Genomic DNA, 26,834 nt, shown 5'->3' with positions numbered 1-26,834 from the left:
AACATAATTTGCGAAGAACCGCTGGCAATGCCTGCTTGACATACGACGAGATGTATACCCTACTTTGCCAAATAGAGGCATGCCTAAACTCAAGACCGCTCGTTAGACTCTCAGACGACCCTGATGAACCCTCATACCTGACTCCTGGCCACTTTCTGATCGGAGCCCCCCTGCTATCCTTCCCTGAACCTGACCTTAGTGATAGTGTGCACTGTTATACTTCCAGATGGCTCTACATTCAGGCGCTGCAGCAGAACTTTTGGAAACAGTGGTCTAATGACTATCTTAATAGCTTACAACAGCGGCAGAAATGGTTGACGAGTCAGCCTAACCTTAAGCCTGGAACTATCGTCTTAGTTAAGGACGACAACATTCCTCCTCTCTCTTGGCGACTTGCAACGGTCAAGGAAACTCATCCTGGGAAGGACGGACGAGTGCGTACGGTTACAATTCGCACCAGCAATGGAATTTTGAGGCGTTCTGTACATAAGTTATGTCCATTGCCAGCTCAAGACTGATACTTGCAAATACATTCAGTGTCTCATTTCGTGTTGGTGTTTAATTCTTTGCTCTTTTATTGTAAGATTTTAATTATGATCAGTGTCTTTTATTGTTTGTGTCTAGTGCTGTACTTTTTATTGTAGGATTTGAATTTGTTCATTTAGGTTTCATTATTTGAACATCTGTGTACATTTTTGCTCAGTTATTTTGGTTGAAGTGTTTCATATCGGCATATGTATTGATGGTGAAAGAACTTCATAATATGACTATGTGTTCAATTTAAATTCAACATTTCTTGTTATTGTTAAATGTGATACATTTAGGTGTGGCGGTATGTTTGTGATTGACCAGAGCGCCACTGCATTGGCGCTGCGAACTTCCTGCGGCTGTTTTTATGTCGGAAGTGTTCGGGCACCTTCGCGTGCCATCGACTGAGCGAGGGGTTGACGGGAAAGCAGCATGGCTGCCGGACTATGTTAAAATGTGCTATGCTGAAAAATTCTGTAAATATCTAAACGATCGCGTGAGCGACAGGTAAAACAAATGTATCACGATGTGTATATAGTGCAATAAACCTAGTATATGTATAATTAAGTACAGTTCATCTTTCTATGTGTATGAACCAGCATGTGGTTCCTAGCACCACGTGTTCTCAGGGACCTGTCCGTATGAGGTCGGAACATAGATCCTGATGCTACATATTTCTGTAAATTTATTAAAACTCCTCCCCTGCGGATGGACTGAAAGGAAGCATTATTTGTACCTCCTGCATGTTGTAAGAGGGAGCAATCACAGAATTTGTAAGCTCTCTCTTGTCTTTTAAACCTTCAAATATATTCATGATTCCATCCTTTTCCATGTAGCAGAAAAATTTTGATATATCCTACTGTCACATAAAATAGAACATTTTTTATTGTAAATAGTGTAGGTCAATGAATTCAAGGGATGCGTACAATTTTGTAGCTTGACATTGTTTACCATCTAAATGCAGATGACTGATTGTATGATATGTTGTGTTTTGGTGCAGTATGTAGGAACTGAGTATGTGCTATCATGTCTTGGTTTCTTCAAACACTACTCTGCCAGAGATTTGCCATCTTCTAGTAGATGCAAAAGAAGTACAAATCTCAATATTTTTCAGTGTGTGGCCCTAGTTGCCTCTTTTGACAGACTGAAAGATGTATCATATAGTAAGTTCCTTGGAAAAATACAAATGGTGTTGCTGAAAACTTTTGCAATATCTGTGCAACGTTAAACTGCAATAAGAGAGAAAAGTATGATGTTGTACCTTGTCAGTTCCAGTCTTTCTTTCATAAATGAATGATCTTGTATTTGTGTTGTATTGAATAGTTTTCTGGCTGATGAATATTAATTGATGATTAACACTGCTGAATATAATGTCATGAGATTATGATATACTATGATCACTAAAACTTTTGTTCAAATTTCTACACAATTTTGTACCTGTAACACTGTGGATAGTAGGTAGAATATAGCTCCATAAATCAAAAGATCATGTTTCATTTCAATTTACGTTTGAATCCTACAAACTCCCTCCTTAGGATATGAGTTTCCTTTCATCATTTTGGTTCCTGTGTATGGTTTTCTTTCTTACATTGTATTTACATTTTATTTCCTGCCTAAGTGTCATATCTTGATACTATTGACTGTTACAGTTGGCTTAAGTAGTGTTAAAGAGGACTGATGTACGAGGGGATGTTAGTGTCTATTTCTGTCATAGGTCTTAATCTGAGATAAGGATTGCCAATCCCACTCACCTTCAGGTCACTTCCTTCCTGCCTTTGTGAGTTAGCTTCCTTTTTCCTCAGCAGAAACAAACAAAAGCAGCACAGGCAAGGCCAGTCACTCCGATCCTTCAAGGCTTTGTGAATTAGTAAAAATAAAATATAGCTCCATAATTGAAATAATTATAATAAACAGCACAAGCTGGTAAGCTTATTTTCTCCAGCAAAAAAATTATTAATACTAATAATAAAGCACAGGCCAACCTCCAGGTGTATTGTTGTTCAGAATGCAGTATTTCAGAAAAAAGGTAACAGAAAGAAGGAAAGAAAGAAAAGGAAATGAAAGAAAAATATAAGAGAAATAAAAAAAGAAAAAATATATTTAATATAATATTTAAGAGTGGAGGGGGGACGAGAACCTGGGGACCCTCCGCGCGCTAAACGATTTAAATCACCCGCCCGGTAATTTTAGTTCAGCCCTGTTTACACTAGAGGCGCTGGTGTGCAATTCCTGGCGATCTTTGCGCAGCCGTTGCGTTCAGAAGTGAAAAATAACGTTGAGAGTCATCTCTTACTCATTCTCCTTGACCACGTGTAAAGCCCACTAGAGCAGGACTGTATTGATAGTTGATAGTTACAAATATAACGGGACATTGCACCCAGTGCTGTTTTCAAGAAGTGTCGTGTACTCTGGAGTTGTCACTGGTAATTCATCCTTTCCTAAATTCAGCCCGTTCTACTGACTGATAGAAATCAAATCCGTTCTTTAAGTGTTTGTTTTAAGTGATTACACTGAATTAAAATATCAGGTTTTGTCTCTAGGTGTGAGGTATGTGTTACATAAGACGCGTATTAGCCATTTGTACAGCCTATTCCGTTAATTTATTGTGCTACAGATTTTCTTCATTGAGAAATTGTGATTTCTATCATTTACACTGTGTCGACAATCTCTATTGTCGGTAAGGTTCAAGTTCTATAATTTACTCTTGCGAAAATTATAGATCTCAATTGGGAACAGTATGAAGTTAATACTAATCTTTCTCAGCTTCAGCATTCTACATATTTTTAACATTTAATATTTTTAATTTTCTTAAATTTTATTTCTACTTAAGCATTAAAACTGTATACGCATATTACTGGCATTCTTTTTGAAAACTCCTGGCCTTTGTGTCACAAGTGCCAGCAAATCTGTTCCTCGTGTGTTGTAGCAATATAACGTAACTTACCTTAACTATCAAAATTTTTTGGAGTGAAGAATTTTTCTGAAGGGCTACGCAGATGCAGGATAGCGGATATTAGTTTTAGAAAGAAATTACAATATGTAGTGCATAATTTTAATTATTGTGTTGCTGTGTTATTTACCTATGTTAGCAATTTAATAGTGACGCTGTGAATGTTGAGTTGTTCTTTACACTGTAGGCTGCGACATATGATAGTAGGGTTCGAAATTTTGAGAGGTTTCCGTTTAGGATATCATATGTAGAATTCTTGTTATGGTTATCAGTGTTGTTATGGAGATTCTTCTGCATAGTATCAGTCATAGAAAACTTGAGGTCCAATAGGTATGATCACAATATTAACAGTCATGTAAAATTTTGAGTCTTTTTGGTATGTTCATAATATTGACGGTCATGTAAAATTTCAAGCATAATGCTTAGTCTGTTGACAGATAACCTAAGTAGCAATGACAGCAATAAGGTAATATATTTCTCTGGCCTATGTTTTAGTGTAAAATCATTGGAAGTAATCAAGAACCCCAGTACCTTCTAACTACTTCAGTTGCAGTGTGAAATGGACCTGCAAGTAAAAATCAAAGAGGAACCAGCCTGGCTTGAGAGAACAACAAATGCATCACTTGTGAGTCTCATGGCAAATAACTTTAGAGAGGTCAGAATTTAACCCTTAGTAGCTGAATAAGTTTGGCAGGGGCATAATTTACTATGTGCTTCCCCAATATTAACCCCAGCAGTCGCCATTTGCTACATGGGCATCTAGAAAAAGTATGTCTCTCTTTTGTTTCTTTGTCTGGGAGTATGTGATAACGTGCTACGCAAGGCAGCCAACTCTTAGGAAGTACAAACAACAGTATTTATATACATCTATAGGTCCAACTAGTGACAGAAACTTTGTTCATGGGGCAAAGAAAGGGGTTCTGGTGGCACATGCCGCCAGATTATGGTCGCCAAGTGGACAATTGGCCTCTAGCATTTACTAGGGAGATGGCAGTGCATGCTATGTTTGATAGTAGCAAAAAGCTAAATTAAAGTTGTGGACTTGATAGTGAAGGAAACTTGGTTAGGTCCAGCTACCAATGAAGTTGTGACAGGCAGCGTTTCAAGATCGAGGCATCAGGACATTTCATGAGCTAAGTACCCATCAAGTGACTGTTTATTGTTTATTGATTACCTCTGGCGTTTATTGAAATGGATTTCTGTAGGTTGAATGGTTATGTTTTTATTCTCCATGGTTTGGTAATGGTATCGTTGTGGGATTGACATCAGCTCCTATCATACATTATCCAAATTTAGTGCTAGTAGCTGCTGAACTGAAGGACAATTGTGGGTGCTGGATTTAATTCGGTTATGGCCAGTAGGTCTTTGAATCTCATAGTGAACATATTTTTTCTCCAAAATAAATTCCAGGTAAGATTTGCATCATTTAAATTTCTTCACAATGTTACTAATTTTGGGTGATCTCATAGTAAAACTCTGCCTTGGCGGAGAAGCTGTGAAATAATTTTGGAGAAGAAGCGACTTATTGTCATCATCTTTCCTTGCTCCGTCGGTTGCTACTGTAAACACAGTCCATTGTAATCTTCTGAATGTGTGGCTTACAGTTCAGTCTCTCTTCATCTGATAGCTTACATGGTGATGTGATAACATTCTACTTTCATGTTGGCGAGTGTAATTTGGGTCCATTCTAGAGGTATTTGATGAAGCTGAATATCCCAGCACACATCTGTAGTTATACTGGCATAAAAGTGAATTCCTGCACATCATTCTTGCACCTCAGAGTCTTTGAAAACCTTGAGAGTTGGAAGAGGGATATTCAATGAATAATTGTGACTCGACAGCAAAAATCTACTCCCAACACTGTGAACTGCTAATTTATAGATGTGATATTGTCCAGGAGTTGCTTAAAGGTGAAATTCTGCAGCTTATGCACACTGTTCTCTGAATAAATGTGTGCCGGTTGAGTTCTAAATTACAGACACTACAGAAGAGAACTGTGTCTGAACATATGTGAGATGCGAGTGCACTGCTATTCAAGATCTATACTCTTGACACTTCTTGTTATGTTCTATTCTTGGGTATATAGAAAAAAAAAAAAAAATAGCTGTCATCAACAACAACGGAATTCAAGAACTACAATGTGACCCTACAAATAAATTTCAAAACAAAATAAAACAAGCTATCCAGCAAACAGACTTTATTCTCACAGAACAAGAAAAAGAAAGCCTCACTATCAAAAAATCCCAAACTCCCCACAGTAAGAGCCATCCCCAAAATACACAAAAACTCATGTCCCATTAGACCAATAGTAAATTATGATGTGCCAATTTACAATTTAAGCTAACAACTGAAAAAATCCTAAAAGAGAAAATCTCACTTAAAGAAGACAGATAAATTAAAACCAGCCTAGAACTAATCAACCCCTTCCCGCCCAAAAGCGCCCGACTGTTCACTTTGCCTTACAGTCCGTATTGCCCGAAAATACCCAGCTGCATTATCTGCATACGTGTGCAATCTATGCAATAGTTTTGTATTTTTTGGTTGTGAATTGTTTATTAGGCTTTGATGAACATGCAGTACAATATACAAGGCTTAGGAAATAAAAGAAGAGTGAGAATTTGTCTTGAAGTTGTCTAGGCAACGGTCTTGAACTTCCGCGAATGCTGGTCAGCTGTTTAGTTCGTAAACATGACGGGATTGAATACTGCGGATATTGAGACTGAGCTGAATAACGGCATAAGAAATGACACAGAATTGTTGAGCAGGTGTGGAGGTAAATTTATAGTGAGTAAATAACATATCAACAAAGATAATTTTACTGATAACTTTGATATAAGTGAAAACGGATATCTAGAAATCGGACCTGATGATGATGCGGCTGCAATTCAGGTAACACAAACATTTTGTTTCATTACTCAATGATTATATGGATGATGTTGAACCTATCAATAATTTCAAAAGAGTATTATGAGAAATAGGTTATATTTTTACATATGTTAGGCGGAGACAATCTATTCATTGACATTACCGATTGCGTATATATCAATGCAGCAATCAAACAGGCGCATTTCAGTAAAATAGAAACAGAATGGGAAGACACTTGCTAGAGGAAATGAAAGTTGATATACAAGGTCACCATTACACTTTCAAAATCTCATCTTTATTGGCTTAGGGGGATTTAGACAACATAAGAATATAACAAATACAGCCTACCTCAGTGTTGAGTATCTCCAGCACGGGTGGGGGTTTGAACCGACAAACTTATGACTCAATGAATAGAGAAATGGACATGATGGTATGTTAAATGTTGTAAATGATGGCATATTTTCTAATATTATTGAAAATGCAAATAAATTGTGATCAATATTTTTTATAATATTTAACCTTTTTGGGAAACGGTGTGCTCTGCTTGAATGTTTCCTAATTAATAGGTTGAAACGTGGGGATAAGCGGAGCAAATATGTGGGTGGTAAAGGGTTAAAGATACCCTTTGACATCACTAACATGTACACCAACGTAACAATAAATGAATCCATTAAAATTACCGAAAATCTTCATAAAGAAAATACTTCACTGCAGGAAACCAAAGAAATAATTAGCCTTATTAGAACAATGCTACACCAAAATTGCTTTGTATTCACTGACAAGATCTGTTGCCACAAAGAAGGGTTAGCCATGGGCTCAGCCTTATAAGGTATAATAGCAAACGTTTTTTAATAACTTTGAAAACATCTTCTAAACGTATCAGCATTCAAAAGGAATATTATACTGGAGCAGGTATGTAGGTGACATCATGTGCATATGATAATGACTTCACTAATGCACACCAGTTATTAAACACACTAAATTATGTACAAAATTCCACCAGCTTCACAATGGAGCAAGAATCTAATAAGAAAATAACACCACAATCAGCAGGAATAATGGCAACCTGTCTTACAAAGTGTACAGCAAGCCCACTCAGGTGTTGCATGCTATTGACGAATCTAACCATGCATACACACTAAAAATAGCAGGATTGAATACAATGATACACAGAGCTGTTTCCATACCAATGAGCACAATGGATTTCAATGAAGAGGCACGAATTGTTAAACAAATCATGAAAGAAGACAACCACCCTCCAGGCACAGTAGATAAAATATTAAACAAACAAAAGAAAAGTCCCTGGAAAACCACCACACTTGGTTCTCAACTACATTAATAATAACACATAAAAAGTAGGTTATATCTTTAGGAAACAGGGTTTTAATTAACCTTTAGGATGAACAACACACTGCAGAGACACATCAACAAGTGCACCTAAACAAAAAAGACCCTTTCTCAAAGTCATGAGTCTATGAACTCAAGTGCCAAGAACTTAACTGCAATGCCACCTATATAGGTCAGACAAAACAAAATTTCCACACAAGATTCAAAGAACACAATAAACGATCAGATATAATCAGCATTGAGCCTTTGGGGAGCACATATACGACAGTTCACACTATTTCACAGACATCAACACAGATCTAAAAATTTTACACATGGAAAATTAAATCAAATCTTTGAATATGAGGGAAGCAATCGAGATCTACATCGCAAAAAGTGCTAACGTAACCAACTTAAATGACCATACACACTTAAAAAATTCCCCGCACATCGCTCTACTCACATAATATCTGGACCATACTTACTCATTAAATTGGCATTTATCACAATAATATCCTATAGATATTCTCTATTTCAATTCCGTACATTATTCATCTAAAATCATTCAGTTGCATTCATCCATCTTACATAAAAGTACATTATAACATGAAGTAGGTTAATAACCTTCTCTCCCCTCTCCAGTGTGGAAAGAGTATTCCACAGTGCTCCACTCGTTCCATCCTACTTCCCCCTCTCCTCTCCATGGTACAGTGTACTAGATTGTAACATCCAGTAGGAGGGATCCACAATGTTCGGCACTCCCCTCTCATGCTTCCCTTCCCCTCTCCGTAAGGTTTGTGCTATACTCAAAACTTTCCATTTACCTCTCCATGACCACAGTCCTGAAATAGTATTTGGTGACAACAAAGTTGATATTGGCAGTCTAGATAAGTTCAGGAGTTTTCTCGATATATTAATACTTGTAAATTTCTTATTTGTCAGTACTGGCTCATATTATCACTGAACTCTCTATCATTGACAGGTTTATGCAACGTAAACAATGCTGTACATATATGCATATTTTATGTGATTTCGTAGAATCTGAGGATGTTCTTGTAGAATGAAACATGTCATTCTTTGTATAATAGAGTGTTTATTTTTTATGGGTATGTTTATAGTGTAATAATTTATGTTAAAATTGTATGTTTGACAAACTAGAAAGTTTTTTGTTACATTTAACTAAGTCTACTATGGAAAGTATGGCTTCGTCTTTAACAAACTCTCCATTTTGTGCGTCATTTTATCTTCCTTTCCTTAGTTCAGCTACTGTTCAATTTCTTCTGTATTAAATGGGATAAGTGAGTATATTCTGGAATTTTATACTTTAATTCGCTTTTATTAGTAAACTAACTTGTAATAGAATGTAAGCTTTATATCACAGTCCCTCCTGCACCCCTGTAGTGTCAAAATGTTTCATGAATCCATGTGAAAAATTTAAAGGTCTCGTAGTACGAGGGCCATCCGATAAATAGGTTTCCCTATTTTACAAAAAATACAAGCAGGCTATTTACACTTGTGCTGGCCCTGCAGTGTGGGGGTAGCATGCCTGCCTCTTACCCAGAGGCCCCGGGTTCAATTCCTGGCCAGGTCAGGGATTTTTACCTGCATCTGAGGGCTGGTTGGAGGTCTACTCAGCCTATGTGATTAAAATTGAGGAGCTATCTGACAATGAGATGGTGGCCCTGGTCTAGGAAGTCTAGAATAACGACGGAGAGGATTGTTCGTGCTCACCATATGACACCTTGTAATCTGTAGGCCTTTGGGCTGAGCAGTGGTCACTTGGTAAGCCATGGCCCTACGGGGGCTGTTGCCGCATGGTGCTTGGTTTTATTTACCTTTGAGAAATATTTAATTTTAATTCTACAACTCGTACACTACTTTTCCACATAGTCACTATTTCAGTCCAAACATTTTGTCATCTTGGCAGCAGTTTCTGGATACCTTCATCATACCGGGTCGGGTCCCATCTCTGTAGACAGCGGTGCACTTCCTCTTCCACCTCTTCATCAGTTGCAAACCGCTTACCTCCAACGTGCAACTTGAGTTGTGGATAGAGATGGAAATCACTCGTGGCAAGTTCCGCAGAATAAGGTGGATGGGGAAAAAGGTCCCTTTTGAAGTTCTGCAGCAAATCCTGCATCCTTTGAGCTGAATGGGCAATATTTTCTGAGACAAGACCAGAACGTTTTCGTTGGATTTCAACTCTGAGCTTCGTGAGGACCATGCAGGACCTCTCATGTGTGACCACAGTGCATTGGGGCAGTCAGTCAACCAATACAACATCATTACAGTCCCAAAAGGCAGTAGCCAAAACTATGCCTACAGAGGCTGAGGTCTAACTGGGCAAGTTGGCCATGCGGTTAAGGCCGCGCAGCTGTGAGCTTGCATCTGGGAGATAGTGCGTTCGAACCCCACTGTCGGCAGCCCTGAAGATGGTTTTCCGTGGTTTCCCATTTTCATACCAGGTAAGTATTGGGAATGTACCTTAATTAACGCCACAGCTGCTTCCTTCCCACTCCTAGGCTCTTCCTCTCCAATTGTCAACATAAGACCTATTTTTTGTCGGTGCGATGTAAAGTAAATTGTAAAAAGAGTGAGTTCTTGGCCCTTTTTTATGAGCACGTTCACCAAGTTTCTTCCATAGCATGCTTTGTGATTTTGTTTTTAGAGTTGAATAATGCGCCCTGCTCTCATCTCCAGTAACAATGCGGGAAAACATTTGATCTCCCTCTCTTTGAAGCATTTGCTGGAAAGCTCAGGCTACCTCGTTCTGTTATTGCTTATGAACATCAGTAAGAAAACTTGGGACCCGTCTTGCACAGACTTTTCAATACTGCAAGACATTCAACAATATCATTGCAATAAAGGACTGCCCACTTTCCGTGCCGGGAGGCAGTAGATTCATTATCTCATCAGTGCTGACGCATTAATCTTTGTCCACCACATTCTGACCAACAGTGGCTGTAATGGGCCTGGCGCTGCGCTTGTCATCATGTACATCTTGCTGCCGTTCCAGCAACCATGAATGCCAGCATGCATTTTTCACTATGAACTCACACCAAATGGCAATGGATATTGGTAGCCATTTAATTTTTTGCCGTGGAAAAGCGAATAACAGAACAGAGTTCACAAGTGGAAACGCTTTCAAGTGGTTGCTCCATGGCAGGTAGCGCCGTACTGGTGAACACAGAGCAAGCACGTGCGGTTGAAGATCACCTTACCCCAGCCATACGCCAGTGGAAGTTCCTACAGTACCAACTTAATTCTAAAACATGTGGTTTGCAGAGAAAAAATAAGGAAACTTATTTATTGGATGACCTTTGTAGATCATGAAAGAGCTTCTGTAACTGCAGATGTACACTCCAACACTCATGGTGTTCTCATCCCCACAGTTTTTCACAGAACACTGCATTAGTAGTAAAACATCTCATTTGTAGTCATCTTTCCCTGGTCTATGACTGTGATAAGCCTGCTTCTTTCATGTTCGTTTTTTATTTTTACACTTGGATGAACAGAACTGTCTCAATGCAGTGTTTATCCCCTGTGAGCTTGGCAAAACCAGATTATAGAAAGTGATTAAAATGTTTCAAGGGATTTTGATCTGTCTGTCTAAACAAAATGTATGTTAAGAGCATAGTATTAATATTTCTCACTGTATGGCAAAAGATTTAGGACATTTTTAATACTTGGATGTGATTCAAACAACCTCAATGATTTGATAGACGTAATTGGATACATAAAATCAATTAATATAATTTAGTGTTTATGTCTGTGGCAGATTCCTTCCAATTTCCATCTCTGGTAGGATATCTTCTGATATGGCTAGAAAATGCTTCTCACTTTATATTTGGTTCTCAGTCTCATGCTTTCTCTGACATTAGGTTTGAACAAGGATGATAACACCATTTTCAGTGCAGCCTCCTCTGCTGGTAGAAATCTCTCTTAAACAGTAGTAAAATTTTGAAAGTAACTGTAACACTTGGAAGTAGTAAATTATCACGCTCATTTGTTGGTGACAGTATTTGTAAATGTGTGTAACGTGCATAACTTATGTATCTTATTTTCCACAGGAAAATATTGAAAATGTATCAGAAATGATACCACTGAATAAAGAAGCCAAATCAGAGTTAACAGAGCCAGGGCCAATGCAGGAAAACTCACTTGAGGTAATATACATAATTTGATAAGCCATTCTTAGGTACTGAAAATAGAAAATTGCTGAACAGATATCAATGGTTGACCCTTCATTTCAATACATATGATGGATACACTTTTTTATGAGATTGACTGTTTACTTACCTAATTTTCACCTTTCCTTCATGTTCTTTAAGATCTTGCATTATATATCACGCAGCAGTTGGGGTAGATCCAAAGATCTCTACTGTATATCATTTGGTAGGTGGTATCATTGCTACTAATATTTTTGACTTAGTGAATATTTTCAAACACGGAGTTGCTATAAGGAGCACTTTTTTGTTACTGTTCCTGGGTATTTTACTAGTTGTTCCAAATGAAACACCATTGTAATCTTGTTGATTTTATTAATTATTGACTTCTAGATAATACAATTATTTGTAGATACAAGTTGCAGGTGATTGCTTGCTTACTGTCAGAATTCACTTACGTACTACACACATTGTAGTCATCTTGTGGCAAGTAGAAAACATTCTTATCCTTCCTAATGTGGTCTGTGATGATACTAGTCTATGGTGACTTATAATATTACTTAAACTTTCAATGAATAAATGAGCCCTTCAAGAGTGATCTTGCCTTTCTGTTTCATATGTGGTAAAGGACAGTGTTTGTGAATAGGCTTTGTATGTTCCCCATTACTCACCTGAACATTTGTTACATGAATTAGGATCACTGCCATCGCCCACTGCATAGCATGTGTTTCTTTCAGTGTGACTATGTTGTTATGGGCTATTTATTGGGATATTTAATTGACAATCTCTTTCAGGAATTCTGGGTTGGCTGCTGAATATACAGCCATCTGGATAATGAGAGAGGAAGTATAATCATGATCAGGGAGTGTAGTATTTTTCTCTCCTACAAGGAAATTGGATGTAGTTAGGTAAGAAGTGTCAAAAGGGTCGTCATTTAACTTTAGTGAGGAGATGTGAGTATGTGTTGTAAGAGTGGTCCATTCTTTGTTGGTCAAGAAATAAGAATTCATCACTCTTCTAAGGTGATATATCAGACTGTTGACAGCTGCTTCTCGTTTTCTATCAAAGTGTAGTGCTGCAGGAGGGATGGAATGCTGTATCAGTCCCATGCCTGCAGTTGCAGGGAAGAGCTGGTTTTTCTCAGGATTGTTTTTCAGAAAGGCCTTGATTTCCTTAGCTGCTCTGAAGTAGTTTGTGCCATTATCACTGTAAATGTTCAGGGGGCGACCTCTGTGAAAATAAGTGAACAAAGAGAGGCGAGCAATGTAGTTGTTGTAAGATCAGGTATCATGTCTTTGTAGAGAGACTTGGTAGCTAGGCAGTCTGGTCTTGTTCCATCTCACGCCAGTGTTTATGAGAATTGAGCCAGCAAATTGTCTATTCAAGTGTTAAGAAATGCGTACACGCACACTTTGTGTATTTCGCGTTAATTGTTCAGATGTATCTGCATTAACTTAGGACCCTTGAGACGTGCATAATTGTTGCTTCTTTGCCGCCCCCCTTGCTGATGGGATCCGAAACTTGCCTCTCAGAGATGTGATTAAGGGTTGAGTGCCATGATGAAGTAGTAGAAGTTGTTCCGCAATGATAATTAGATTAGTGAGATGATGATATATATACAGAATGATCTAATATTTCCTCCCCACTAGAATTAAGATATTGTGCAGTCTTCTTTCGACAAGGAGATGGCTTCTTGATCTATGATTATTGTTATAATCAATATGATTTAATATTTTCTGCAGAACATTTATGCAACATTTGAGTGGAGGGTTCAACTCCGATGTGAACAGTGGACTTGAATTTCACTCTTGTTTATAACAATCTGAGCTAAATCAAAAACAATATGCAGCTACTCTCTGTACCTTTTTTAATCTTGAAACTTTTGTTATAAGTCATCATCAAGTCTCTAAGAGGCATTTGTGGCATTTTTTGATCTGGGAGATTAATTCGAACATCACGTTTTCATTTATTCCTACTCAAAGGATCTTGATTCAACCATCCAGAACTATGCCAACAAACTGTATTGTTGACAATTGTGTTCATTTGTGGTCGTCTGGACACTAAGTCAGCGGGTTTCTCTTTGGACGGTACATGGTGCCACTCATTTGTATCTTTAGCTACTTCAAACTGGGAGCCTTTAATGTTTTCTTTGAATAGTCTTGTCAAGAGAAAGGCTCCGCAAATCTCAGACTTTGAAGGGAGAGTTATGAAAAACCAATTTTTTTTAAAGCTTTGCTGCCTTGCATTTTACACAGAGCAACATTTTATTGCTAAACAATCTGACATACACACGTAAATGCTATTTGTTGAGCCCACAGTCAGATGATTATAGTGAAGAGAAGTTCTTGAGTGGATGACCCTTCATGGTGTATGTAGTTGAGACTAATGCCATTGTCAGTCTTGACTGAAGCGTTTATTTTAACAAGTGTTTTTGCTGTTTTACTTGAATGATTTATGACAGGGTAATGTGGAATTTAATAGTGATTTTCTTCCTGCAGGTTTTCACATTCCTCTCAAATTATCAAGTGATTTGAATTCTAACATGAATTTAATATATTCCTGGCAAAACTTCTTATTTTTCAGACGTTTCTTTCCAGGGACAGGACATGCTTAATTTCCATTTGTTTAGATCAACCAAGTTTTAAAGCATTTCTTCACAGGGAGTTATACAGTGTATCTAACTGACGTGTCTGTCATCATGTGTTGCTGGAAGTTTGCTTCATGCTGTTTTTCCATTGGTGTTGTTCTCTTATGTTATCCAAAATAGTGAATTTTGTTTTGTAGGTTGCATACGAGTAGAGATTGATGAGGCATAGGTTTTATCTTGTCAACTCACCTCTGCCGCATTCGTCATTTACCACTGCTTTCTTCCTGGCATTTCACATGTGCACACTGCTGCAGTTACGGGACTGCAGTCAGCCGATTACCTGCATCAAACATGGATGGCATAATCGGTTTTAGATTGTACACTCTACACTCTTCATGGATGTTTTCGGTGTTTCTAGTGCCATATGTCATGACGTTTCCTCTACCTCCCCTCTTCATGTCGTCTATATAAGTATTTGTCTTTACCTGTTACCTTGATGCACTCTTTGGCTGTTGGACAGAGGGCAAAATCTTTGTCTTATGTTGATGTAAATTTTCACACTAATATGGGACTTATTTTTGACCATAAGGTATTGTAAACTGCGCTTGATTCTCGAGTGAGCCGATGACCCTAGATGTTAGGCCCCTTTAAACAACAATCATCATCATCATCATCATCATCATCATCATTATCAAGACTCTTAAGTGGTAATATTTGATTATGTATCCATAAAGGTGCAGCTGCATGTGTAATTCCTTTATTTGGAATGCTTTTGTAATTTATGTGAAAATGAACTTTCTGTGTGTCAATTCTCTCAAAAATCCTGGAATTAAAAATTTGTTTACATTCCTGAACTGCATAATAGTCTTATCTTGAACTTGCTTTGCTCATATTTTCTAGTCATTTCAATTCTTACTGTATGCCCAGATTTTGTAATTGAAAATGCTGATCCTTTATTCAGTCACCTGTTCTTATTTTTTTTCTATAGAGACACTAAGTCAGCGGGTTTCTCTTTGGACGGCACATGGTGCCACTCATTTCTATCTTTAGCAACTTCAAACTGGGAGCCTTTAATGTTTTCTTTGAATAGTCTTGTCAAGAGAAAGGCTGTTGGTTAGGAAATGTCTGTTCTGTTTAATGTAACTAATTGTAAATGTTGGTGACACTCTCACTGATCTTTGTAGTATTTCCTTTTTGTTTGGTTGAGAATTACCTTTTGATTTTTTTGTGTCGTACTGTTTGTAAGTTGTTGTGCCTTGGCTTTCAATGTATCTGAAGTAGCCAGTTCTTGTTCATGCACTAGTGTCCTTGTATTTTCCTGACTGCTTGTGCATTATTTATATCTTACCCCTGTGTACAATCCATAGTATCATCTTTCTTGGCCAGCTCGTGCATATGTCTCTTTGATGTTCACCTTTTATCTTTCGTAAGTAATTGTACTAACCTGTCCATCAGAGATTCATATCAATTTTGTGTTTTGGAGAACTGGTTAGTTTTTATGAGTTTGCTGATACATTATTAAATGGTGTATGAAAATTTGAGTTCTTATGAATAGGTCCATTTGAGGAGTATGAAAAATGGGATCAGCAAGTGTTAAGTCTCTAGGAATGTTCCAGTAGGAAATTGGCATTGTTGAAATTGTGGTTCTTTTTCAGAAGCTCACTAGCCAGGGTAAAGTCGGTGATGAAATTGTCTGTAGTGACGTTTCTCCCTGTTCCCTCAATATCTTTGACAAGTCTCAATACCACATTCCTTCCATTGTTCACTTCTCTCTCTCTGTTTACTGATGTAGCATTGTCAACTGCAGAGGTGCACACATAAACCGTGTCCAAATCCGAGAGGAGGCATAATTTTGTTCCATATTTTCCTCTTGGTTTGGTAGATAAATACTGCTTAAAGAGGCATTTTCCCTAAAGGAAGCCAGATGTTCATCCACAGTATTATTTTCAAATGGAACAAACACTTTAGGTAGTTCTGAAACGAACATGTCATGAACATCTCTTATTGCTGTTAACTTGCCATTACATCTATGGGCTGGTCTCTCTTCCTTATTATCGAAGCTCAAAACTGGGTTATCATTTGGGACCGTTGAAGAGATATTATAGCTCGAAGGATAGGGTGACCGTCTGCTTCATTCCATACTTCTCGAAGTGATTTGCCCACTGATTTGTAGACTCCAGCAAAATCAAGCCTGCAAATATAGATAACTGCATTTTATTGTTCATTGTGATTATTAGCAGTTAACAAAAGACAGAAACTGCTATTGTTTCCAAATTGTGTAAACCGTACATATCTAGAAATGCTTCAAACTCTATCAAAGAAATGGGCTTGTAGCTTTCCTTTTATCTGCAAATATCCTCTTCATTTCAAAATTTGTTTCCCATAAAGTGGTTTCCAGCATTTTATAAATGATGAATAACTTCATTGCCAACATCTGGGATCACCTCTCCTCTGAAGAGCATATCTCGTGGGTCCAGGTGCAATTCTCATTATGTTACTCAATTTGGAATACGCATAATTGAAATTTACGTTTCTCTGACGTATTATTAATATAAACAACTAAAATATTGAAGAGCATATAGGCCTATGGATATAGGTCCATGATGTAAATGAAGCAATAGCATTGTTCGTATTACAGTGCAACCACAGTTTTGTGTGACCTCGATTTAGCATAAACCCGCATTTAATGGAAGAAATTTCAGGTCCTGAAAATTATTCCATAAGAGCAATGCAATTTTATATTCAATTTTACATAATTCAAAATACTGTAGGGCAAAACTCGCATTTAGCGTTAAGGAAATGTTAAAATTTTTCTATATTTCTATTCATTTTGGTTATGGGACATTAAGAACCACTGCAAAAGGCGTCATAAGCTTGCTAAGTATGATTCAAGGCAGAAGAGGAATTTGGAGCATGGGCACTTAGAGCTAAAATGAGATGTCTGACTCTCATTGACATCTGTTCGCGGCCGATGTAGTAGAACAGAACCCCCGTTTTAATGACAATGTTATTATAATCTATGAAAATTCTTGTATTAATCTGTGCAATATCCTTTAGTTATAATACAATGAGAATCCTTTTACCGTTTCATCCATTGTCACAGGCAAATTCCGGCATGTTAGTTTTCATCCATTACCAGTATTCATACACTCTACTCCAGGGTTTATATTGAATGCGATCAATTGTCTTCTGTGTTGATTCATTGCTACGCATGAGTGAATTGATCTTGAGTGAGTCTGAGGTTTTCTCACAACAGACTGGTGTATTAAACATCGGGATAACATATTTTTGCAATAAGTGCAATGACATTACTTGTTAAGTCTTAGAAATAAAAGCTGAAGTAAAAGATTCCTTAATTTACTATTTTCTGAAATTAAATAGGAATGTGATACTTCTCAAGATACAGTGGTGTGCATAAGTAATTTCAGAGGATAGGTTATGTACTTGCGCATCTTGTTAAATTTCAGAATGGCTGTTCCCTTGTATGTTTATAGTAAAATTGTTATTATTCTACAGGGAGCTTGAAATTTATTTTTATAAAATGTGGACGGTAAACCTATGTTACAAAGAAACAATAACAATAAAAATTCCCACCTATTTGATATTTATATTTGCATTAAGCAAATCAATCAATCATACACAGTACATGTTTCATTCCATTTTGGAACATCTTCAGCTGTATTACGTTGCTTAGGTGAAAACACTAAGTTTTTATCTTTTTAAGAATATCTCAAACAGATACCTTGTTTTTCTTAAAATCTACATAAATTTAAAATTTGCAATAAATTAAAATGAATGTGGATGGTTGAATGGGGTCGAAGGCTGCATTAGCTGTGCTCCTCCAAGGACATAGTAGATTTTAGCAACAAGATTATGGGGAAGCTCTTTTATTAATAGTAAAACAGCAATCAGGTTCAGGGATCCTGAACTAACTGAATTCAAGAGATATTTTTGTAAATTTAAAACAAATAGCAATCACCTTTGAAGGAGCAAACGAAGAGAACACCTTGTAATATTCAGGACGGTGACAAAGGAAAGTTATATTTTCAAAAAAACTTTTTATTAGAAGACAAGCAGAATATTTTGGTGATAAAAGTGCTGGAAACATTTTTTACAACATCTGTTCAAGTGAATAGATTTTTTTAAAATAGGCTAACCATAAACAGATCCATTTCCCTCTCATTTCACCACCCCATTCAACCATCCACATACATTTTAATTTATTTCAAATTTTAAATTTATGTAGATTTTAAGAAAAACAAGGTACCTGTTTGAGATGTTCTTAAACTGATAAATACTTAATGTTTTCACCTAAGCAATGTAATACAGCTGAAGATGTTTCAAAATGGAATGAAACATGTACTGTGTGTGATTAATTGATTTGCTTAATGCAAATATAAGTATCAAATAGGTGGACATTTTTACTGTTACTGTTTCTTTGTAAATAGGATTTGATACGGGAAATGAAGCTGATTTCTTGCAATTGATACCTAGGTTAGGTGATGCCGCTTGAAATAGGAAACTGGCAATTTTTGCAACAATCCTTTGGACTGATGCTATTGCAGTTCTTAAGAAGGACATGTAATATGGGTGTTCAGTCTATTGGAATTAGAAAATACATGCTAATGAGTCGGCTGCTGCTTGGAAAACATCCGCAATAATGTTCAAACAAACTGATTGCTGTTCTGTAGTAATTTTAATGGGTTTGTATGAGTTCAGTATCTTTCCTGCCTTTTATGAAAAATCATGCATAACCTTATAAGAAAAACCTTAAACTGAAGAGATTTGCTTTCACCAACAAAAATTGTCAAAATGAAGCACCAACTGTAACTACAGTACAGTGTATAATGTAGATATCTCCTTCTTTTATTGCTGTCATTGTGTAAATAACATATGATGGCACAATGTATGTTAACCCCCATTTAACAATAAAAATTCAGGTCCCTGTAAAAACGTTAAATAGGGGTTCTGCTGAATGTGGAACGTACCTTACACCTGATTGTCAATATGGTTGTTTTCTCCATTCCGTCCCATTTCGAGATATGTACACTTCTTTTTGTACAGAGTCAATGTCATCTTGTAGTTTATAACCAGATACTTGGAGCTCGTCATTTTCTTCTCCCTCCAGAGAAACGTGATCGTCATCGGTTTTTTTGGAAAACATAAATTCAGGATCAGCCAATGCATCATCAGCTTCCTCTTCATGTTTACTCTCACTAATTTCATATAGATTTCTCATTAACCGCTGATGACCAGCCATATTTGATCACAGAAACAATGCAGCACTCCCTAGTCGTGGAGGTAGTCCAACATGGTTTGTGTAGTGACCAGCAGGTAGGGCAGCATTGATATTAATGGATATGTCCATTTGATCCATTCATCATATATGTAATTTTTTGAACTGGTAGAGTAGTCACCAACTGAAAAATATTTTTAAATCATGTCAATACCTACTAAAGGAGATGAACAAATACACAAGTTTTTTGGCATATACAGTTCATATTTTGTCAGTTACAAGCAATTGAATATAAAATCTGGGTCGATGCAACCCATTCAGATTAGAAGGATTAAATGGGGTAGGGACGAGCCTTAATGAACTGTCGAGATGCTGATAATAATGTCTAACTTCATTATAATGCTACAAGTGGGGCAGAGCTTATTTGTACATTCAATGATGAGCTTCGCATACTCTAATGCAATCAGCTTAGGGCAGTGGTAGTGGTTATGAATTAAGTTCTACAGTATGGTTATATTTGGTTCAATCATGGCAATGTTTTTCTAGGGTTTTCTTTGTCTAAACTTTCAGGGACAAGGTGATATTTTGAAACTTTTGATTCCTTTTAGGCCTTAATTTCTAGTGATTTTATTTAAAAAATTGCCCTTGAAGTGTAGTCACAACATTATGTCTCTGTCGAAACTTGGTAATTTCAATTTTTGGAAGGCAGACCTTTGTCTGTCTGACCAGTTCTCTTGATTTAAATAAATCATTGCTTCAGTTTCATTATTATTAGCTACTGGTTTTAGGGAGGTTATCATTTTTGATTCCAGTAAGTCGTTAAAGAATTTGAAATCTTTTTCATATCTGTCATGTCCATGTCAGTGAAACACCCCATCTTTTAGAGAATGGTTATATAGTTGTACTTAAATAGTGATTTTCTTGATACTGAAACGTTATTTGGGGTATATTCCAAGGAGCTCCCACAAGGAAGGGTGGAATATTACGATCAATTTTCCAAGAATTAGTTTACCCCAAAATAATAATAATAACGTCCACGACACAGGGTAGGAAAATATGCCAACAGGGAGACAAAAATGCCGAAATTAATTAAAAGAAAAACAGGTTAAACAACTCACAATACTAATTTCATAACAGGGAAATCAATTCATTTCCACCAACATCCATCAACAATCAACATCACCATCAATTAACATAATATTCCCATGGCCACGAAAACACGCTAGGTAGTTAAGGAAAATGGCCAATAATAGGCCACCAGACAATAGGCATGTACATATTGAGAGACAAAAGAAAAACAGGACGTAGAAAAATCACGAAAATACCAAACAAATTAATTTAATAATATAACCCAGAAGTAGGAAAATTAAGATGGAAAACGAACGTTTGTTCCACATCCTTGCAGAAACTCACTTGGTTAATAACCCTGCCAAAACATTGCATTAACCCCTACTTATTAGGGCTAGAAAGCCGCTACCAAACATTGAGTATTAAATTTACAATTTCCAAGAATAAAAATTAATATTAATTCACAGCGGGTGCAAGTCCCTGGTAAACAAAAGTAGTTTATATATAAGTTTTTTGACTCGAATAACGTTCAAACACCGCAGGGCTAAAACGTAGAGTTAAGTTGATGCAAAGTTTCATCCTGTCGTGGTACGCACTTCACATTTTGAAATATTCAGTTCACCAGTTGGGACATATTAAAGATGAGTTGAAAAAACACTTACAGTGTAGTATCTTACCATAGTCGTGAGTTCGCTTCGGCGTCATATCCTTACTTACGTATGGTAAAGGTAATCCTTAGAGTGCACTCAAAATTTCCAGGCGAGGTACATTAAATGGTACTAAAATTTAAAATTAACTTTCACAGTTGAAGAGTGCATAAGCCGTATCAAGCGAACGTCACCCTGGGTCCATGATAATCACTCTATCCATCCCGGCAAGTGGAGAAGCACGCCGTCCTTCCATCACAGCTCACTAGCAAAACCTTAATGGCGACTGGCCAGAAGCCTACATGTCAGACCACAGTTGCAATTTTTACGCGCGCATACTCGCTCGGTGGAGGGGAGGAGTGGCGAGATGGTTCATACCGACGACACTAGAATGCAGGCTAATACTGGAAAAGGCACTGTCTGGCCATACACCACAGATGGGCACATTAATTTCTTTAAAGCCGGTGGAAGTTAATGTTTATAAATATTGAAAACCACGGTATCTGTGACCATGAATCACTTGATGATTAACGCAGCAGCAAACCACATTAAAGAGTGGAATTTCAATGGCCATGCAGCCAGCGCTAAAGTATTCACAGAGAGGTATAAATTCTTAATCCGGAAATAGTCTCCCTCCACGAAGCTCCACATATACAACATATAATGACTTTCATAAGGTAGTGGTCTGGATACAAGCTGAGTTTTTGACGGAATAGTCCGAATAAGAAAATGACCACCGATCACATGTCCCAGTTTATGCACCACCAGCAAGATGAATCCAATAGTCAATTAGTAACCAAAACATATATGAATTGAGTAAAAAACAATTGAGTGCATTTAAATGACACTAGCTGTCCAGTTACTTTCAATCATGAAGAAGTCCCATGCATTACAGGGGTGCTACACGCAAGTCGCAGGTAAATCTGTTAATGTTCTAGATAAATGGTGACACTCATGCTCCAGATCATTTGCTAAGTTTTAATTCCAATAAACAAGTCTCGCAAGTTCATATGTATCAACTGTTCAAAGATTTCGTTACTTTGTGGTACGCACACACAACTGAACAACTTCCTAAATGTTCGCTGGTAGAATAATAAACCTTCTTAGATTTAAATGCACGCGATTATACACCCAAATTGAGATTATCACATGTTAGACATTCATTTTAGTATTGTTTATCGGACTTGCGTAAGTTAAGAAACGCCTTCATTTGGTTTCCATTTTATTATTATTGCCAGGGTGGCATAAACCAATTTAACAAATTAAAAACGCCCAGAAGGGCAAGGAAAAGAAATGAACAAATATAGGAAAACAAAATTGGTGAGCAAGTAATAAGATCACAAGATCCAACAGGTAAATCCTTTACATAATCTTAAATTGGATTAACTTGACTTAAGACTACAGTATGGCATTGGATACAACTACTAGTAAGAGCAAAAGGAGAACAAGATTACAATAGAATACAATAATTACCTAAACAACCCTTGAGCAGGTACTAGGAAGTATATAACCATAAATATATCATGCTAAAGTTAAATATATCGTCAGAAATTTTATGCAGAACATATAAGGAAAAGAATTAACTTGAAAATTAAAGATAGTCATCTCCTCAAATTAGTTTTCTGTGCACGTCAGCAACCCTATCGGAATGCCACATAATAAAGACACCACCAGCAACAATGAAAACGAGAAGCTACCGTTGCATAGACATACAACTTCAAACATACACAATACACAGAAATAAGTTAAGCTTAGGAAAGAAAATACTGACAGAATACAACAAACCACAAACAGGGTAAGTTCAATAAGTCCTGACATCAATCAAGTAAGAACACGCTACAGATCACAACACCTGATCCAGCAATGCATGATAACACAGCAAGAAACACATCAAATTATCGAACACAGCCACACCGACAGTACTCTTCATATAGATGACCTACCCAGAGATGTCAAATCATTTCCCGAATTGAAATACTAAGAGAACAGCAATCCACACATAATTTCAAAATAACCAGACGTTGACCAAGGGAGAACATGTTGCGAAGCAATAACACATTACACAGTAATCCAAGTTAATTAAAATTACAATTAATTTTTTAAATCAGTGGAGTAGCCAATAAATAAATTTTTAAACCCATTAAATACACGACCAAAATCTAGAAATTATGTTATGCAATTAATCAATTGTAATGCTACGTATACACTCCATGCATAACCCGTCTAAAGAAGAGATAAGATCAGATATAGTTATACTCACAAATAAGGGAAACTCTGAGAAACTGGATATGAGAAAAAGATCAATATCCATGGGTTACGGTGAATAATTACTCAAGGCAAAATGAATATAGTTAGCTGCAGTTCGAGACTTCAAGATCTTTCAGATGGTGGATACGCGTATCAGCAACACCAAGTCAAGAATAGTATTAGGATATAGGAACTCATAATAACACAATCATTAACACCATGGTGGAGCAGGACAGAAAATGGCAGAAAGAAATTCCGAAGTGTCACCCAATCTTAAATTATATTCCTCACAACTTCACCGAATTTTCAAACATATACATCAACAATGGAATACTCATTTAAATAAATGGTTTAGAAATACCCCTCAATTAAGTGGCCAATTTGGAAATGAGAGCAGAGACCTGACACGATTCCCTACCGGTTATCCACAAGGGATCTCGGACAAATCCGGAATAGTAACAAGTGACATCCATAGACTCACACGGTAGCCACACAGCCACAGGTACCGTGCGAAATATATACGAAACAAGGTAAATAAAATTTAAATGGTAGATCATGAACTAGGACGACGGAAAACTGTCAATAGAACGGTGAAGAAGGAGAAAAAACCACGAAAAGACCCGATCATCGAATAGTGGGAGGCTTCAATACCACCTATGAAGCACTAGTTAATCCCATACTCAACTGGCGCCCCGCAGAACGACAAGATGACCAAAAATTAATAGCAACGGATACTAACACTCGGGAGAGAAAAGGACCAATAGACTGGCAGGTTAATCCAAAATGAACTTTATAGTACAGGATAAATACATGATGACGTCAGATTACCTGGGTATGCAGAGAATTAAAACAAAACAAGAACAGACTAGGTCATACAGGAATCACAAAGTACATGCAAGCAGACCAGGTTTTTCTAAGAAGAGTGGTAAACCCATGCCGGGATTTATTTCCCAATCTACGGGCACACAGGGGTAAATTAAATGCAATATCGACCATACCGAAGTGTTATAACCATTTCATTATACAACACAATAACAATACATCCTTAATGAATCTCAATGGACATGCGTTAGAAAAAAAGGGGGGAAGGGAGCACTAACTATCCTCAACGACATGCCGTGAAGCCATCATGCCACCTCACAATGCAAGCTTTAAACAAAATCACGTACCGTTACAACATAACTAACTCAGGACCAAAACCATTACCTACTAGGTTCGAAAGGAGAAGATCCATTGGTGCAATTTGTGAAAAATAACACCACCATAACAAGTAGACGAGGTAGGACGACATGGACGTTACAACTCAATAGATTAACACACTTCATGAATAATACACCAATTTAGAGACAGAAAACAGGCATGTAAGGTCTGTAGAAGAATGCAGAATTAATACCACATGCACCCCGAAAATACAACAAATAACAACGTAGTTAACCACCATTACCAGAAAGAAAAACCCAGATGCCTAATTTTGAGAAGGTAGATAGGGTAAAATTTTACTCACCAGAAAATCAAAAGGACAGGAATGACTAGAAATAGATCACTCAGTTAACGGGTAATTCACAACTGATTACAGAAATGATTAAAAGTTGGGCATGAGACCAATCGGAAATTAGGAAATCGTACCACCAGAAGTTGTAGACCGAAAGCAGTGAAGACAGTTAAGTCCATGCCGTAAAGGCAAACAGCCAACCACTACCAAGTCCGATCGACAGAGTTCCGCAATAACCAATATCCACAGGCAAACCCAAAACTCAACAAATAGGATCTAACACCGGGTACTATCCAGTTCCTAGTCAACCCCCCAAATAAAGAAACTAACCTAACAGATTACTCGGTTCGTTTAATGCACACCTAACAATACCACAACCGGAATAGACAGTTATATCACCAAATTAAAGTCGGATAACAAGACATAGGCAATAGAATACTAGAACAGTTAAAGATAAATACAGGTTAGGACACCTTAACAGTTTTCATACCAGTGAACAACAATGCACAGACCTAATATTATGTACAATTTTCCAAAATTTGCTACAAGACAAAGGCTACTACATAATACATAATTAAATTAATGATCAAAATTTAATAATCTTCAATGATCAGGATAGAATCAATTTTAATGGACAGAGCAGGCATACACCCAAACCAAAGGAGCAATGAGATATTAACGATTAAATAAATAGGTGCCAATAGCGCAAGTGAAAGGATCCACACGCCACGAACCACAATCACATTTTAAAATACAATGGTAACAAGTACACGGTAGTAAGCTACTACACAGTGATATTAAGATATACATGAGACATGAATGCAGAAGATTTGGTGCAGAAAATCATAACACGTTGTAATTAATTCGCACACTACTAAACAACAACTTTTGGAGATAAAAAGGTCATACGGTCAGGAAGCAATACTCAAAACAAAAATACTATACATGGAAAAGTTACTAAATAAAATTCACACGCAACCAGAATAGTTACAAAATAATCTAAAGATAATTAAACAAATTTTCTCACTGAAATGTAGGCCTCATCCGCAGGTCCGAACTACATACCATACGTATTATCAAGAAGCCCTTAAGAGAGAAGAGGGATCACACATAACGTGATTATAACGGGGAAAATTGAACTCGCCTAATCCTCTTGGTGATGGGGTCACTCCCCAGTACCGATACTGGAGACAAAAACTGTAAAATAGTACAGGGACTTTGATACCTAGGAGCAAGCTTAGCATAAAATTTGTTAATTTCTTTACTAATGGTATAGGACCTGACAACAACTTGATCACCAACTTTCAACCTAGTTGACTTTCTACATTCGTTGTACTTATCTCTGCCTGTCTTACAGGATACCGACAATTTCTTCTTCTGAACATAGTTGGGTTTAGACAGGTCGGGAAGATTATCAATACCACGTTCGTTGGACATAGGAGAATACGGGGTGTAACAGAACATAAGGAACATGGGAGTTTTACTATGAGATTCGTGTGTGGCAGAATTGAAGGCATGGGCTAACCAGTGTTGGCAAGAATCCTACTTGGATTGGTTATTGTGATGATATGCAATCAGGGAAGATTTCAGGTTCCTGTTCATTCTCTCGGCGTAAGATGGGTTTGGATAGTTTGGAGTTGTAGTAGCATGGGAAATGCTCAACTCGAATAGGTACTTCTTAAACAAGTGGCCAGTGAATGCACTGGCATTGTCATAAACCAG

The 26,834-nt window shown here is 37.2% G+C and overlaps 1 protein-coding gene across 1 annotated transcript in view; it reads left to right on the top strand.

Moving 5' to 3' along the window:
• Window positions 1-3,014: 3,014 nt before the first annotated feature.
• LOC137503048 (uncharacterized) overlaps window positions 3,015-26,834 on the top strand; it is a 33,583-nt gene continuing 9,763 nt past the window's right edge. The window contains exons 1-3 of the mRNA XM_068230456.1: window positions 3,015-3,075; window positions 3,974-4,103; window positions 11,740-11,835. Of these exons, the coding sequence (XP_068086557.1) occupies window positions 4,038-4,103; window positions 11,740-11,835 (162 nt within the window). The 5' untranslated portion in view covers window positions 3,015-3,075; window positions 3,974-4,037. The remainder of the gene's footprint in view (window positions 3,076-3,973; window positions 4,104-11,739; window positions 11,836-26,834) is intronic.

This window comes from Anabrus simplex, chromosome X (assembly GCF_040414725.1).
Source record: "Anabrus simplex isolate iqAnaSimp1 chromosome X, ASM4041472v1, whole genome shotgun sequence".
Lineage (NCBI taxonomy): Eukaryota > Metazoa > Arthropoda > Insecta > Orthoptera > Tettigoniidae > Anabrus > Anabrus simplex.
This window is presented reverse-complemented; position numbering and strand designations above follow the sequence as displayed.